Consider the following 15,114-nt stretch of genomic DNA (forward strand, 5'->3'; position numbering starts at 1 on the left):
CCCCAGGATGTGCCCAGAGAGGCCAGGGGAAGGGAGGAGGGGCCAGTGGCTCTCTTGTGGGCTTGAAACTGCCGGAGGAGGAATGGGACTGAGCTGCCGATGCTGAGGGTAAGCCTTTCACCACATTAGGAGCCAGAGCCTTGGGACGTGGCTCCAAAGTGGTGGCAATCCCTGCCTTAGAAGTCAGCCCACTGCATTTAAGGGACACTTAGAGAGTGGGGACAGTTCCTGTGGATGTCGGTCCTAAGTCCGCCCAAATCCCGTAGCCTCTCCTCGAGGGCCCTAGACCTGCCTTCGAGTGAGGGTCACTGTCTCAACCCCATCCTGCACCTTCTGTCCCTGAAGCAGGGCCACAGGACGAGAGCTCCCCTACCGCTTCCCGGACAACGTCCTCGCCTGTCAGCACGTGAGGGGCTCGTCATGTCGGCAACTTTGTGGGGATCACTGGGCCAGTGTGGCGTGGCTCAGTTAGGGTCCATGCTCAAGTCCGCCTGTCCTCTGTGCTTCTGCTGTCTCACCACATGGTCACTGTTAAAAATCCCAGGGGATAGTGTCCTGTGCCCCTCGCCTAGAGACCTCCCACTGGGGTGTCAGTGTGACTTTTGGAGTAAAGGTCCATTCTAAAAATAAAATGGAAACAGTAGAATGTTCACTGCAAAGTAAAAACCCCGGAGTATAGTTTCAGGGTACCTCAGACTACTCACTTGAATTCATCTAAGAATCTCAGCTGGAGACTACCCCCGTTTTTCTGGAAAATGCCAGAAAGTAAATAAATACTTCAGGTGTTGCGGGTCATACAGTCTCCAATGCAGGCACTCAACTTGGCTAATGTAGTCAGAAAGCATCCATGACCCTATGTAAACACCGAGGTGTGTCTGCATTCCATGTGTTCCAATAAAACTTTATTTGCAAAAAGAGGTGGTGGGCCACACTTGGCCTGCGGGCTAGAGTTTGTCAACCACGAGGCTGCATGGATCCTGAACCCCTCCTCAATACGATCACAGCTGTTTAGACAGAGCGGGTTCTACCTGACTGGGTGTTCAGGAGGCCCGGCCCATCATCTGTGAGGAGCCCTCTGACGGGCAGAAAATGCCCTTCTCCACCGAGTGCTGGGCAGGTGCAAGGGCTCTGCTGGCCATTTAACATCAGGGGCACGTTCCTGTCCCCGGGCCGAGAGCCTGTCACAAGCAAAGATGAGCTCACCACTCTCAGGCCAGTCACGTCGGCTCCCCGCATTTGTGTCACAGTGCTCTGTTCTGCACTGAAAGCATGGGCCCAGTACCGTGGCTCAGGGATGCAGGCATCACAGCATGCATTTACGTAGTGATCGCTGAACCTGTGCGCATTCCCAGCAGCTAGGGGGCCTCCCGAGGGCAGGGGCCTTGTCCCTCTTGCTAATCGTCATGTCCCCAGAGCCTGGCACAGCACCTGGCATAGGGTGGACTCTTCACAGATATGTGTTGAGTGAGTGGATGGATTAGCACTTGAATGGTGGGTGAGGAGTCAGAGCAATGCGGTGGGCTCCTGTGGTCACCCGGAGCTTTCCCAAAGTGGCACCCTCTTGCCACTTTCTCAACAGTGCTGCACTGTTCTGAAGCCAATGGGCTGGGACCTCTGGGCAGCAGAGGTCCCTCCCATCCTGGGTGGGAGCAGAAGGCTCCGCAGAGCTGGGGCAGGTCCCCAGGGCAAGGAACAGAGACCGGGCAGAGTGCAGCCACTACGAGAGGGTGGTGCTGAGGAGCAGCAAGCCCTGGCCTGAAGGAGCCTCACAGGGACGGCTGCGAACAAGGGGAGATGTGTTCTGCAGTCTCCACCAGAAGCAGAGTCAATGACACCAGGCAGCAGCCTGCTGGGCTCGCCTTCTGCCCTGACCCCCACCCAGACCTCTCCCCTGTACCGGGAAAAGCTGTGGCTGCCCCTGCCCTGGAGACTTAAACCCAATTCATAAATTTTCTTTCCTAATTAGGCACAGGAATAATGGAGATGATTGGTAATAATGGATAGTTTCTTTAATTCCCCTGTTAGGAGCTGAGCCTGAGAACAGCGTTCTTGATGATAAGCATCCATGCTGCCACCACACTGGGCTCTGTGCCCAGGACACCAGGCAGAAATAAATAAATCAGAGGGTTGAGTGTCCCGTGGAGCTTGGGCACCAGACTGGGAGTCACAGATGGAAGGGCCCGGAGCCCCTGCAGCAGGGAGGTCCCAGGCACCAGCCAGGGGCACAGAGAGGCTGCCTGTGCCTTCATCCCTTCCCTTTCGAGTCCAGGCAAACCCAGGTGGGGCCTTTCCGAAGGTGGGCTCCCGCCCTCCCTGATCCTGTCAGGCTCAACCTAGATATGGCCTCCTGCACCGGCCTCCCAGAGGCTCGGGGCGACTGCCTGCTGCGTGTGCTCTGTGATTGGGCGTCTCGTTCGGTCCTGCGCCAGCCACTGGAGGAGGTTCCATGGTTTTTCCCCAACTCACAGTGGAAGGAACCGAGATTAAATCTGAGGGATTAAATGATTTTCCCAGGGTCAGAATCTGGAATTTAACTCCAGGTCCTGACTCAAAACCTGTGTGGATAACCCATGTGCAGAACTGGGGGCAGAGCCCCAGGGAGGAGGGGCCCGGTAGCAGTGATACCTGGAAGGAGCCAGCGCAGGCCTGGCATTGGGAGAAGTGGTAGGGAGGAGAGGAAGGGCAGGTGGAGCTGGGTCAGAGGGCGCAGCCACAGTTTCTGCCTCTGGTGGCCTAGCTGTGGAGTGGAGGGTGTGCCAACTCCCGGCTGGGGCCTGAGCCTGGGATGGGAAGGGGAGGGTGGGTCAGGGAGGCAGCAGCTCCCCGATAGATGCACAGCATAGGGTCTGGGTTTGTGAGGGATGCTTCACATGCGGGGTAGATGCTAAGAAGAGGCCAAGGGCAGGGGTGATGTTAGGGGGCCCTGGACAGCTGTCCCTGTGAAGCCAGCAAGGTGTGCAGCCTGCTCGGCCTTGCGGGTCAGGCCCCTCTGGGTCCCTGAGATACAGCCTCTTGCCAGAGATTGGCCAAGGCCTGTGCACTTCCATGGACCCACAGTTCCCATCCCCAGTGGACGGGATGCCCAGCCACAGCAACCCCCGCAGTCCCGCTGATGCTGGCGTGCAGCTGAGGCTCCAGCCAGGCTGGGGAGGTGATATGAGACCTCCAGGAAGACGACAGGACAGTGTTGGGTAGGACACAGGCGGTCCCCAGAGCGCACCAAGCATGGCCCTGCCTCCCCAGAGCGCTGCTTGACCCCAGCCCTGGTGGAAGGCCAGGAGCCCCCATTTAGACCTCAGCCTGCACCCCTCCTTCAGAGTGGAGAGGGGGTGCCCCTTAATTTTGGAAAAGGCAGGCACCCCTCCCCATCCCCCTACACCCTCTGGAGCTCAGCCCCCTGTCTCTCTGTTCAGTGTGGGCTGGGAATCCGAGCCTTCTGCCTGCTGTGATTGGGCAGCCAGGAATTTCCTACTAAGGGAACTCTGGTCTAGGGGAGGCATCAGGAAGACTTTTGAAGGGCGGGGTGGGGAGGAGGGGTCTCTGTGCCATACCGGAAGCCTGGGCCAGATTCCCGTAGGCAAAGGGGTGGAGCCCCTCCCCCAGGCTGAGACGCAGAAGCTCACTGTGTTCACCTGTTTGGTTCCAAAGGAAAGGACTTCTTTCTCTCTGGAAAAAGGGCTCATTCTGGAGGCTTGCATAAAGCGCCATGTCTGACCCTGCCACACACTCTGGCACCTTCGGGGTAGGAAAGGGGTGAGTGGCCCCACACCGGAGCTGGCCTGCATGGGAGGGTGGACGCCTGGCACAGGCCTCCTCGAGGGTGCCCTGTGCCCATGAATGGACAGCAGTGGGCCTGAGTCCGCCCTTGTGCAGAGACAATGGGCTCTGTGTGGGGGTGGGGCTTGGGGGAGGAGACTGTGGGCCCTGATTGCAACACTGCCTCCTCCTCAGTGGACCTGGGGCTAGGGACCCCGAGGCCGTGAAATGGGGTACTCAGCCCACAAAGGAGCCTCTGAGGACCCATGTCTGCGGGGTACTTGGAGGCGGTGTGGGGAGCAGGGCTGAGATGGGAGGCCCATGGTCTCTCCTGGGAGCCCCGGTCCTTTTTAGTCCAAAGAGTCAGTGAGACAGCTTCTGCCACCAACAACTGGTCCAGCAAAGCTCCTGGACCCCTTACTGTCCTCGTGGGCCCGATAAAACTGACAGGTGCTTTGGGCAAACTGGCCGAGGCAGGGCGAGCGCTCTCAAGCTCAGAAATGCCCCCATGCTCTCCGGCGTGCCCCACGGGCGGAGTGCCCCACGGGCTGAGTGCCCCATGTGCTTGGGCTCCCAGTCGTGTGGCACAGTTTCCTCATGACCCTTCAGGTGGGCTGCAGAGTGTGGAACCAAGAGGGACCTCACACACTGTGAGGGCCAACTGGGCCGTGAGGCTGTCCCCTGGAGAGGGACTATTTGACCCCCTCCACTTCTGCCGCCAGTGGCCAGCGCAGTGCCTGAGACACTGTCGTGGTGAGGCCCCAGGGGGCTTCTGACTTCAGTTTCCCACAGTAAAGGACGGATGTGTCCTCTGCTGTTTGGGAAGTGCATCACAGACATCGTCCCCTTGAAGGAGACTGGTCTCTACAGCTCAGGGGCCCTCGAGGAGCCCCCTGGGCTGAACTGTCAGTGCCTGTGACCTGTCTGGTGGGCTGGGCACTGGGCTTTGAGAGGCAGGAAGCCGAGCAGGGTCTCCAGGCCCCGCTCCTAGTGCCCTGTCCACCATCCATTCAGCTCTGGGGCATCAGTCAGGAAACTGGCCAGACGTCCTGGGCACGAGTCACCAAAGACTTTGAAAGGCCGGAGAGAGGTGTGATGATGCCCCAGAGACCCTTGACACAGCTGAGGCGGCGCCTGCCATGTCTGGTGCTCTGGCTGTGCTCCAGAAACGGGGAGCCAAGCATGCAGGCGCTGGCCTCTGAAGGTGGCCGGGCACAGGGTCACGAGGCCGAGCCACGAGTAAAGCTATGGCTTCCGTCTCACAGTGGCCACGTGATAGTAAAACGAAGAACCTGGCCATCACTCCCCTCTTGTAGGAACCGTTGAAAGAAATCCTGCAAAACAGGTTGTTTTCGCCCCGTTCATTGCTCCTTTGACCCATTCACTGTCCCCTCCTGTCAGTCAGACGTCCTGTGTGCACAACCGGCCCTAACGGGGAGGGGGAAGTGGCAGGTTCCCAGGCTGCCCACGAATACCTGGGGTTGGCTGTGAGTACTGTCGCAAGGCACACCTGCGTTCCGATCCCGACAGGCACTTGGCCGCTCAGCCTCCCCCTCCCCACTTCCCAAAGGGGATAAAAACAGGCTGTTCCATGGAGGTCCAAGCTCATGGTGGCCGCCACTCCCGGCACCTTCCGTCTTCTTGTTTGATAGTCACAACAAGCCCATGAGGAATGTAGGGAAGATTTTGTCACCGAAAGTGGCTGTGGAACCTGCCTGGCCTCACATGGCTCCTTTGTGACACTAGATGGCTGGTGAGTCCCCAAGGCCCCCCAGAAATCTCCTTGGTTAGCTCAGCCTTCTTGATGCCCACTCAGAGGGGTATATCTGCAGCTGTACCCCCTTCACCCGCCCCCAATGCTTTCTTTCTAGAGACTTCCACAAAATATCAAGGCCCTGACCTCTTCTTCCCCAGCGCTTGCCAGGAGCAGTAATGATACATCCGCTGATGGACTCGCTTGTGGCTGTCCTCGGCTGTCCTCTTCGCCTCCTGGACTCTCAGCTCCATCTCCCAGACTTCCCAAGTGGCGGCCCAACCCGTCTGGGAACTCTCCAGGCAGTAGCTAGATACCCCAAGAGCTCACCTCTTTGTTCTTTGTCCCTGAGGGATCGAGGCCTTTGTTGCCTTGATGTCCACTGTTTTGTAAGCCATTGTTTTATATAGTTGGTATATTTTTTGGATGTTTCAGGTGGGGGGGTGCGTCAAAGTAAGCCTCAGTTACTTCATCTCTGCGGGAAGCTCTGACTGATACATCTTTTGGTTGAAAAGAAAGCAGTTCCTTTGATAAATCGAAACTGAGCCCGGGTAGTTCTAAATCAGTCTGGGGTTGCTGGTCTGGCGTCTGTACAGGCGACAGGAGTGGTTAATGAATACAGCAGACAAGGCCTCACTGGGTCCCAGGAGAGAGAGTGTGGTGACCCCTGACACATCATGGCAGCTCCTGCCTTTCTGTCGTGTTTGCAGAATCTTGGCGGGGGGTGTGGGGGGGTGAGGGAGAGTGACAGTGACGGAGGGGGCTGAGCTTGGGCAGCCTCGGGTCTGGGACCTCACGGTCTGGCTGCCCCACGGTTCTGCTGACCACCTGCCTCTCATAGGCTCCTCCCTTCTCCGGGAACCTTAGCACTTTGTGGCTTCCTCTCCTCAGCCACGAATGACCTTCACCTTAGCCATGAGCATGTCTCTTCTCCTCTCGGAGACTGCTGGCTCCTTGAGCGAGGCTGTAGGGTCTCGGCCAGCTCTGCAATGTCCCGTGGGCAGCTGGCAGCAGACCTGGTAAGAGCAGTTTACGTGGAATTTGTCTTTGCAGCCTCAGCTCCCGGCACAGTGCCAGGCCCAGAGGGTGCTCAGTGCATTTGGGGGGATGAATGAATACATCAATGAGCTCCTTCACAATGCTGTCTTCTAGAATATGGCCCATCAGTCTGTCCCCGGAGGATAAGCTGTCTTACCATATCCGGAAAGAAGTGCTGGCCACGCCCACTGGGAAGGACATCCAGGCCAGGGCAGACCTGGCCTGCAGCCTGAAGACCCTGGTCCCACCCTGCCCCCAAGACAGCTACTTGATCCTAAGCCCTAGTCTATATTCCCTTTCCGAAATGACACCTCCTGGCCTTCTTTCAGCTCCAACATCCCCTGGTCCTTTCTCACCAGTGACTCACGCAAGGGTAGGTAAGGATGCCTTCTTTGAACCCAACAGCTGGTTTCTTGGCAAAATCCGAGAGGTGTGGCTAGGACTAAGTTTCACCGGATATCTCCCTCTTTTCCCATCTGTCAGCATTTTCGCCTCGGGTGACTGCCCCACACTCGTGCAGCGAGCAGTGCACTGCTGAGCCCTCGAGGGGTCCCGGTGCAGAAAGACCCTCTCAGACAAGTCCCCTCTTTCAGTACTAACTGTGTGTGGGAAAAGTAAGCAAAAAGGAGATTCCCGCCTCCCTGAGAGCAACTGTAAAAAAAAGAGGCTCTTGGAAGTTCAGTGTCAAGTTCCAGGTGAGGTCTAGAACCAGCCTTTCTTTGTGAAATTGGTGGAGTTTCTCACTGGGGACCCTGGGGGCATTTTTCAAGGGATAATCCTGCCTCATGAGGAATCAGGGAAAGGATTTTTTTTTTAACCAAAAAACTCCCTGAAGAAGTTAATCAGGGGAAAATGAGAATCTTTTTGAATAGCCTTTCCCTTATTTTAGAGTTTAGTCCTAATTCGAATTCTGTACCCTACAATCATTTCCAAGCTGGGTTTTCTGAAGGATCTCACCCTGGCTGAGGACATCCATGTAGTTTGGTGACATCCTTGTCCCAGCCAATCCTCGGGAAGCGTTTCTGAGTCTGCGTGGTCTCCTGAGGATCTGAGGGCCACCCCCAGCACCTTGCATTTGTTAATGGGGTTTTAACCCCGGTTTCCCGGGGAGCCTGCAATGGCTCCCTGGATCTCCCCACCCAGCTGCGAGGGTGCCACCTCGGTAGCAGTCCCGGGACCCGTAACCGCTCCCTTCTTTCTGTCTTGTCTTGTTCCGGACGAGAGTACGAGAGGACAAGCGTTTGGGAGAAACAGCGTGGCAGGTCCCTAGAAAAGTAATCACACAAACACCGTGAGCTAAGCCCTAGATGTTTATCGAAGAAAAACCGGAAAATGTGTGTGCCAAGACCGTTACGTGGATGTCCGTAGCAACTCTGTTCGTAGAAGTCCAAACTTGGAAACAGCCTGGATGCCCTTCAACAGGGGAGAGGATCCACAAATTGTGGTTTACTCCCATAACGAAGTACGATTCGGTAAAAAAAAGGAAGAGCCACTGAAAAAGGCAACAACGTGGACAAATGTCAAACCCACTCTGCTAAGTCAAGAAAGAAGAAACACACACCACACAGTTTCATTTCCACAGAAAGCAGAAGAGTGCCGGTTGCCCCAGGGTGGGGATGGACTAGGAAGAGGCCCGGGGAACCTTACTGGGGCTGATGGAGGTGTTGTGGGTCGTGAGGGAAGTGTGGCTGACCCCGGGGTACCCACTTGTCACAGCTGATCGGACCACATGCTTCAGATGGGTGCGATTCACCACATTGAACGATCTTGATCACAACCACAATGACAATAACAAAGTCAGCCATGGTGGCCTTTGGAAAATCAGTCACTTAGCCCCCACATACCGGTGCACCCCTCACAGTGCCTATTATTATTAAGTGGACACAGTCTAGGGCATGGTTGATGCTTTTGGATGTAGTCACATCTTGAAGACCTGCCCATAGTTGCTAGTAATGTCTGTATGTTTGTCCATCCATCATGCCCCCTCCTTCCCTTCCTCAACCCCTCTTCCCTCTTTCACTCTCACTTCTCCCTCCTCCTCCTCCTCCTCCTCCTCCTTCTTCTTCTTCTCCTCCTCCTCCTCCTATTCCTCCTCTCCTCCTTCTTCTCCCCCGCCACCATCATTCCTTTTGCAACTCCTGGTACTTCTTCGCAGGTGTGCCAGGGTCTTCCAGGGCCTTTGGGTTGCGTCTGCCTTTCTCGGGGGAGAGTGAACCAGCTTCGTTTCAAGCCCGTCCATACCTGTGCTGAGGGTCCACCCCGCACAGCCTGTGCTGAGGGGGAGGACAGGCTCACCCCAAGGACCTTGTGGATTGAGTAATGACAAGGGGGCTCTGTAGCCGGTATCAGATGCTTTGTTAGTGACAGACCTTTCCAAATTCTGGGCACTGCATGCAAGCTGAGACAGCTGCAGACCCCCTCCACATGGGCGGATCCCAGAAAGGAGACAGCTTGCCCCTCTCAAGAAATTAGCTTAGGAACTGATGTTGATGAACTTCCCTCTCTCTCCTTCCTCCCCAGGGTCCCCTGTGAGCCCTGCTTCCCACCCCCACTTTCAGAGGGAGCGGATTTAATGCCTCAGCCGAGAGAATGAGATGTTCTGTTATTTTTCATGGGAAATGAAACCTGACCTGCTGTCAGTTAGCTCATGCCAAGGGAGGATGGATGGCCCTGAGCAGGCGCGGTGCTTAACCCCTGCTGGGAGCACGCTGCCCTGGCCTCAGGCCAGCCATGATGTCACCTGCTGCCTGCTGGGGTGGGGGTGGGGATGGCAGCACAGGTCAGAGAGCCTAGGCCGCGGATGGCAGTGAGGCCACCCCGGGTGTCCCCACGATGGTCCACTCCGGTGCAGCCAGGACCGGCTCACGCAGGGGAGACTCAGGCTGCTCTCGTCTCTTGCAGCTCCCAACTCTACCCCGTGCCCCCCAGAGGAGAGCTGGTGGTCGGGGCTGGTGACCATCATCGCGGTATGCTGTGCCTCCCTGCTGTTTCTCACTGTGCTTGTCATCATTTGTTACAAAGCCATAAAAAGGTGAGTGTCTACTGGCTTTGAGCCCTGAGGGGACCCCAGCAGGGCTTGGCCTCCTTCACCCACCCTCACTGTGTTTTTCTCATTATGAAAAGTGTTAAGCATTTAAGAAGTAGGAAGAATGCACCATGAACTCGCACCTACCTTCACCCTGATTCAACAGTTATCAAGATTTGGCTAGTATTTGCTACATTGCTTTCCTTTTCCTTTTAGCTTTTTATTGGCTGAAATATTTTCAAGCCCATCTCAGACCTTACGCCCCCATCATTTCTAGGGTGTTCAGTTCAGGAAGCATGTGATGGGCACCAATGACAAGGCAGGGCTAGTGCAGCAGAAAGTGACGTCCCCGTCACTGCAGGCCCCCCACCATGGGGGGCTCACTCAAAGCCTCAGAGTCTGGAAGCGTTGCTTGCAGGGGTGGTAGTGGAGCCACTGTGGGGAGGCACCGTGCTGGTTTGGACTGGAGACTGGGTTCTGCAGTCAGATCTAAATTCAGACTCTAGTTCCAGCTGTGTTGCCAGGAGGAAACCCATTTACCTCCCTGGCCCTCAGTGTCCTTATCTGTGAAATGGGTGGAAAGACTAATGACTTCACACTGTTCTGGGGGGGGTGGTGAGATGCCTGCTGCAAATGGTATGCCCAATATGTGTGTTCCTGCCTTGTATACAGTAAGCGCTTAGCAAGTGCAGCAGCTTCTATTTATTTCAAGAGGTGCAGACAGAGGAAGATGGATGATAGAGGGGAGAAAGGTGCATCTCTTGGGAGAAGAGAGGTTGAGATGCCTCGGAGAAAGTTTGCAGTGAGCGTGACACTCAAATTGGGTTTTGAAGGATGAATAGGAGTGTTCTAGTGGGGTCATGAGTGATCCAAAGAGCAAAGCGTCTTCCAGAAACACTGTCATTTCTGTAACCGCCACCTTGGTTGCCTTTCAAAAGGTGGTCCAAGGCACCCTCCCCTAGTGGTCTTGGGCTTTGCTGCACATTAAGGCTGTTCTTGGGGTCTGGGGTCAGTTCACTGTGACTGGGATGTCACCTCATCTGTCTGAGAGGCTGTAGCAGTGGGACGAGGATTTTAAGACGCACAGCCAGGGAGGTGCTCCAGGCAAAGGAAATCCGGTGACCTGGGATGGGGCTGGAGGGGGCCATGTGCCAGACAGCGCGGTGTGGGCCCCACCAGACAGAGCAGCTGGCCAGGTACTCAGTGGGTCCTGGGAGCCAGGGAAGGGTTTTGACAAAGAGTGTGCAAGACCCACCACCTGGGGCACCACCAGGGCATGGGGCACAAGTCCTGTCAAGGGCCCTGCCAGGTTCTTCCAAAAGTAACTTCTGCCTCCTTCTCTGCCCCAAACTTCTGAAGTAATTTGCTGCTTCAACGGGAGGAGGGGATGGGGAACAAACCTCAGTCTCTGGTGGGCAGTGCCAGCCTGCTGGGGCATGCTGGGCTGGACTTCAGGGGGGTGTTGGTCTCTCAGGAAGGTGTGTGCTCCCCTCTGCCCTAAACAACCCCAGAGGACTCCTGTCTGCCCTGGCTTCTTCGACAGGCTCTAAGGTCTTTGTTTCAGGGCCGGTCAGCCAGTCCTGGAAAGACAGAACTCACCCCAGATTGCTCAGTAGGTCCCTTCCAGGGGCTGTGGGCAGGGCTCCCTGGGTGTGGGCAGGGCTTGAGAACCTAGGGCCACAGTGGGAGCGGTGCCACGGGGAACCTGGACAGCCAAGAGACCCCTGAGAGAGGCCCATCAGCGTGAGCCGAGGTTGGAACTGCCAGGGATGCAGCCCCCAAATGGGAATGTATGCGGAGGAAATGCCCTGACCTCTCTCCAGGCTCTCCGGTCGCATGAGGGCGACTCCCTTCTGCAAACCCAGGGGATCCCAGGTGTGCAGTCGTCAGCGTCAGCATCACCATCCAGGGGCACAGGTTGGACGGGGGTGGGGGTAAATGGAGACTGCGTTTCAGTCCATTCTCTGCCCCAACGCCATGATCTGTCCTCCTCTGGGCAAGACCCGGGGGCAGGGGAGTGAGAGCAGCCCCTGCCCAAGATCCTCCCTACCCAGAAAGGCGTCCCAGCGCCGGAGGACATTCTGTCACCGGAGGCTCTGCCCCTGGTCAGAAGGAGGCAGAAAAAAGAGACCCGAGAGCCCAGGGCCGCCTGGAGGGAGGCGGAATCCCCTGGGGGAGGGAGAGGAGGCAAGTCATACACAGTGCAGGAGGGCCAGCGACCCTCCCTGCTCTCCCGCTGACCTCTGCTGGCGGCTGTAAGATAGTGGCGTGCAAGCCAGCTGTCTGCACTTCTCTCCTGAATCATGCCTTGTCTCAGGAAACAAAAGCATTTCATGTCACTGTAAAACCATTAAAAGGAAAATTCAGTGATAAATTCTGCTTTTTTTTAAATTTTAGAGAGGAAGCAGGGGAGAGGGAGAGAGAGACATCAATTGGCTGTTCTACTTACTGTGCATTCATCGGTTGATTTTTGTATGTGCCCTGGCCAGGGATCAAACCCACAACTTCAGGGTATCCGGATGTACTCTAACCAACAGAGCTACCTGGCCAGGGCCTAAACCCTGCTTTAAAAAACTCTCACAGCCTGGAGGCCTAGGGGAGAAAGTGAGAGATCTTTGTGACTGGCCCTGAAACAGCCTTTGGGAACCAGATTGCTGGGAGGATGGTTCTGGAATGAGCTTGGGTAGAGAGGTGACTCCCAACATGCCAGCTCGGCCTGGCAGGTGGGGTGTGGGCCGAGGGGCCACAGGCCTCTGCAGGAACTGGAGGAGCCGGAGGAGCAGATGGAGGAGCGCCCGAGTGGGCCTGACCTTGGCGGGAGGGGCTGTGCTCAGCACTTCCCATGCACGCTCAGTGAGTCAAACTTCCACATGTTATTCAGCAACCGTTCCCAAAGTCCCAACTCTGTGCCGGGTGATAGGGTGCTCAGGGGACTCTGAGGCTGGGGGAGCCCAGAGGAGGGGCAACTCACCCAGACGGCCCCCCCCCCCGAGAGGTTTCCTGGAAGAGGGTAGATATTAGCCAGGCCAGGCACTGAGGAGGGGCAGGGCCCACAGTGGGACGGGAACAGGCTGTAATGGCCCCCAAGTCCCATCAACAACCCCAAACTCCGCAGGGGGCATTTCAGTGGCCTCGTTGCCATGAGCTTCCTGAGAACGTCTTCTTTATAACCACAGGATGATCTGGCCCCAGAGCCGGTGGGCATCTATACCCGTGTGGTCCCACCCAGGGCCTGGTATGGTCATGTCCTGGGACAGCCAGGAGGTGTTTCAAGAACCTAGGACTGGAAGTCTAGGTCCCCGAATTCCGTTCCCAGCCCCAGCCCCGAGCAGTGGGCCTATTTTCCTTATCTATGGAATGGGGGTGAAGTGGGGGTCCTCCTCGATTCTGTCTATCCCCCTGAGTCTTTGTTTCCCATCCTGAGATGGCAGGAGCACCACCTGCCACTTGCCACTAGGTCAGGCCACTGCTCAGCCATGTCAATGCTGACCAAAATGCTTGGCCGGGCCCAGTGCCAGGGCTACACTCAGCTTCGGGCACTGTCCCTACCCTCAAGGCATACGTCCCTGGGGGGAGAAGTGGGTGTTAATCAGCCCCCCCCCCAATGCCGTGTTTTACAACCGGAGAGGACTAGCTGAAGGAAGACCAAGGCTCTGTGAGCAGAGACGAGCAAACAACCCGAGGCGCAGGGTGGATATGGCCGTCACACAAACAGTAACCAGCAGGAGCTGTGGAGAGGAAGCTCCAGGGTGCAGCATACCCACTGCCCTGGTGGGAGGGCCGGACTCAGCCTCCGGTGGGGCAGGGGGTGGGGAGGGAGCCCCTCGGGTCTGAGGGAGGTGGTCCCTTGGGTCTGTGGGCACTAGAGAGTGAGGCCACCAGCCACACCCTTGACGCAGAGAAGAGTCCTGGGTTGTGGAGCGATGACACCCACCTGGACCAGGCACAGGAGGGCCACCCACGGCGAGGGCCCTTCACCTTCCCAGTCGATTGCCCATTAAGCCACTTGAGAGCCATTTTCTTCTGATTTACATACAAGGTATTGGCTCAGGTTCGGCTGATCCTGCAGACCGTTAATTGCAGACGATAAGCATGCTCACTGCTCCCTGGGAGGGTGTGCGTGCCCAAGTGTGCCTGAGCACTTGAATCGTTGGCAGAGTTCTGGGGATGTCAGTTTTTTGTGTGTGAGCTGCTTCTCGTAGAACCGGCTGGGCCACAGGTATTTCCTGAGCACCTCCTGTGTGCTGGGGGCTGGACCAGGTGCCAGGACGTCGAGATAAACGAGACCGAGTCTCTGTCCACTCACCACTGCACCCCACGTCCCAGTGGAGGAAGCAGATCACACACAGACGCACACCAGCAAACTAGTAAATGAGGTTTTAAAAAGCCATGGGTGCTATGAAGAAGGGAAACAAAACCTCGGGGGAAAAAGGGAGGGGGAAAGGGTGGAAGAGGGGTTGGCCCTCCGTAGGGAGTGCTATGCATGCCTCTTGAGGGGGCTTTCTGGTTAGAGTGTATGGTTAGTGCTTTGTACACCCATTACCATTTTTAACAGACCTTCTGTGGGGTACAGGAGACAATAAGCAAGTGAGCCTGAAGGCTCTCCCTTCTCCGGCTCTTCAGAGCTGATCTTTGCGACCAGCTTCCCCAGAAGAGTGGCAGACTGAGGGTGGGACCTGTCACATTACTGTCGGCAGGGCCAGAGAGGGCCACCTGGGTCCTGGCCGTCCCTGCTCACCCAGACGTGCCAGTGGAAGCAGCTCCTGCAAAAGCCTGTGGCTGCTGGCATTTGTGGAAAGAGCCGTCCGCGGAGCACTCCAGGCAGACCCAGTGGAGTGCCTGCTGCTTGCCAGGCCCCGGGGACGGGAAGGTGGCAGAATGCACCCTCAGGTGCCCGGAGTCCAAGGAAAAGCTCACTACTCTTTCCCTTGGTTTTAGGAACCATGCGTGTAGGGAGCCGTGTGTGGCCATCTCTGCCTGCCCGAGGGGGTAAATGCCTCTCTTTGGTTTCTTGGGACCAGCCCCAGCTGGCTCCCAGCACCACGGAGTCTCTAGCATTGCCACGCAGCCCCACGGGGTGCGCCTTAGGTAGGAAGTTCCTGCAGACGGGGGAGGGGAGAGCACCGGCTGCCCTCCATCTGCCTGCCAGTGGGCACAGCCCCCGCACGGACACCTTTCCGCCTGTGGTCCCAAGAGCTAACAAACCCTCTGGAACGCTTGCTAACCCTCTGGGGCTCCTCCAAGCGTTTGTCACACACTAATGTGTTTACCGCTCCCAACAAGCCTGTGAAACGGACACCATCGCTGTGCCTGTTTTGTAGCGCAGGAAACCGAGGCGTAAGGAGGTTGAAAGCTTTGCCTGGAAAGAACACAGTGGGGGGTTGAGGTGGAGCCTTCTCCCGCTGCAGGAACAGCTCCAGCGTCCACTGGGCTCCGGGGAGTCCCAGAAGGACATCGGGAGAGGGTTGGGCAGCAGCCCAGGGTGCAGAGCGGCTGGGGCTGAGCTCTGGGGGAGAGAGGAGCAGGTCAATTTCACCTCTCA

The 15,114-nt window shown here is 56.8% G+C and overlaps 1 protein-coding gene across 2 annotated transcripts in view; it reads left to right on the forward strand.

Annotated features, from left to right (window-relative positions):
• Window positions 1-15,114, forward strand: part of PRIMA1 (proline rich membrane anchor 1) — a 48,111-nt gene that overhangs the window by 27,941 nt on the left and 5,056 nt on the right. For both annotated transcript variants that reach the window (XM_037031527.1, XM_037031528.1), the window contains exon 4: window positions 9,449-9,578. In XM_037031527.1, the coding sequence (XP_036887422.1) occupies window positions 9,449-9,578 (130 nt within the window). The remainder of the gene's footprint in view (window positions 1-9,448; window positions 9,579-15,114) is intronic.

This window comes from Sturnira hondurensis, unplaced genomic scaffold, assembly GCF_014824575.4.
Source record: "Sturnira hondurensis isolate 20B ecotype Veracruz unplaced genomic scaffold, ASM1482457v3 Scaffold0021143, whole genome shotgun sequence".
Taxonomy (NCBI): Eukaryota; Metazoa; Chordata; class Mammalia; order Chiroptera; family Phyllostomidae; genus Sturnira; species Sturnira hondurensis.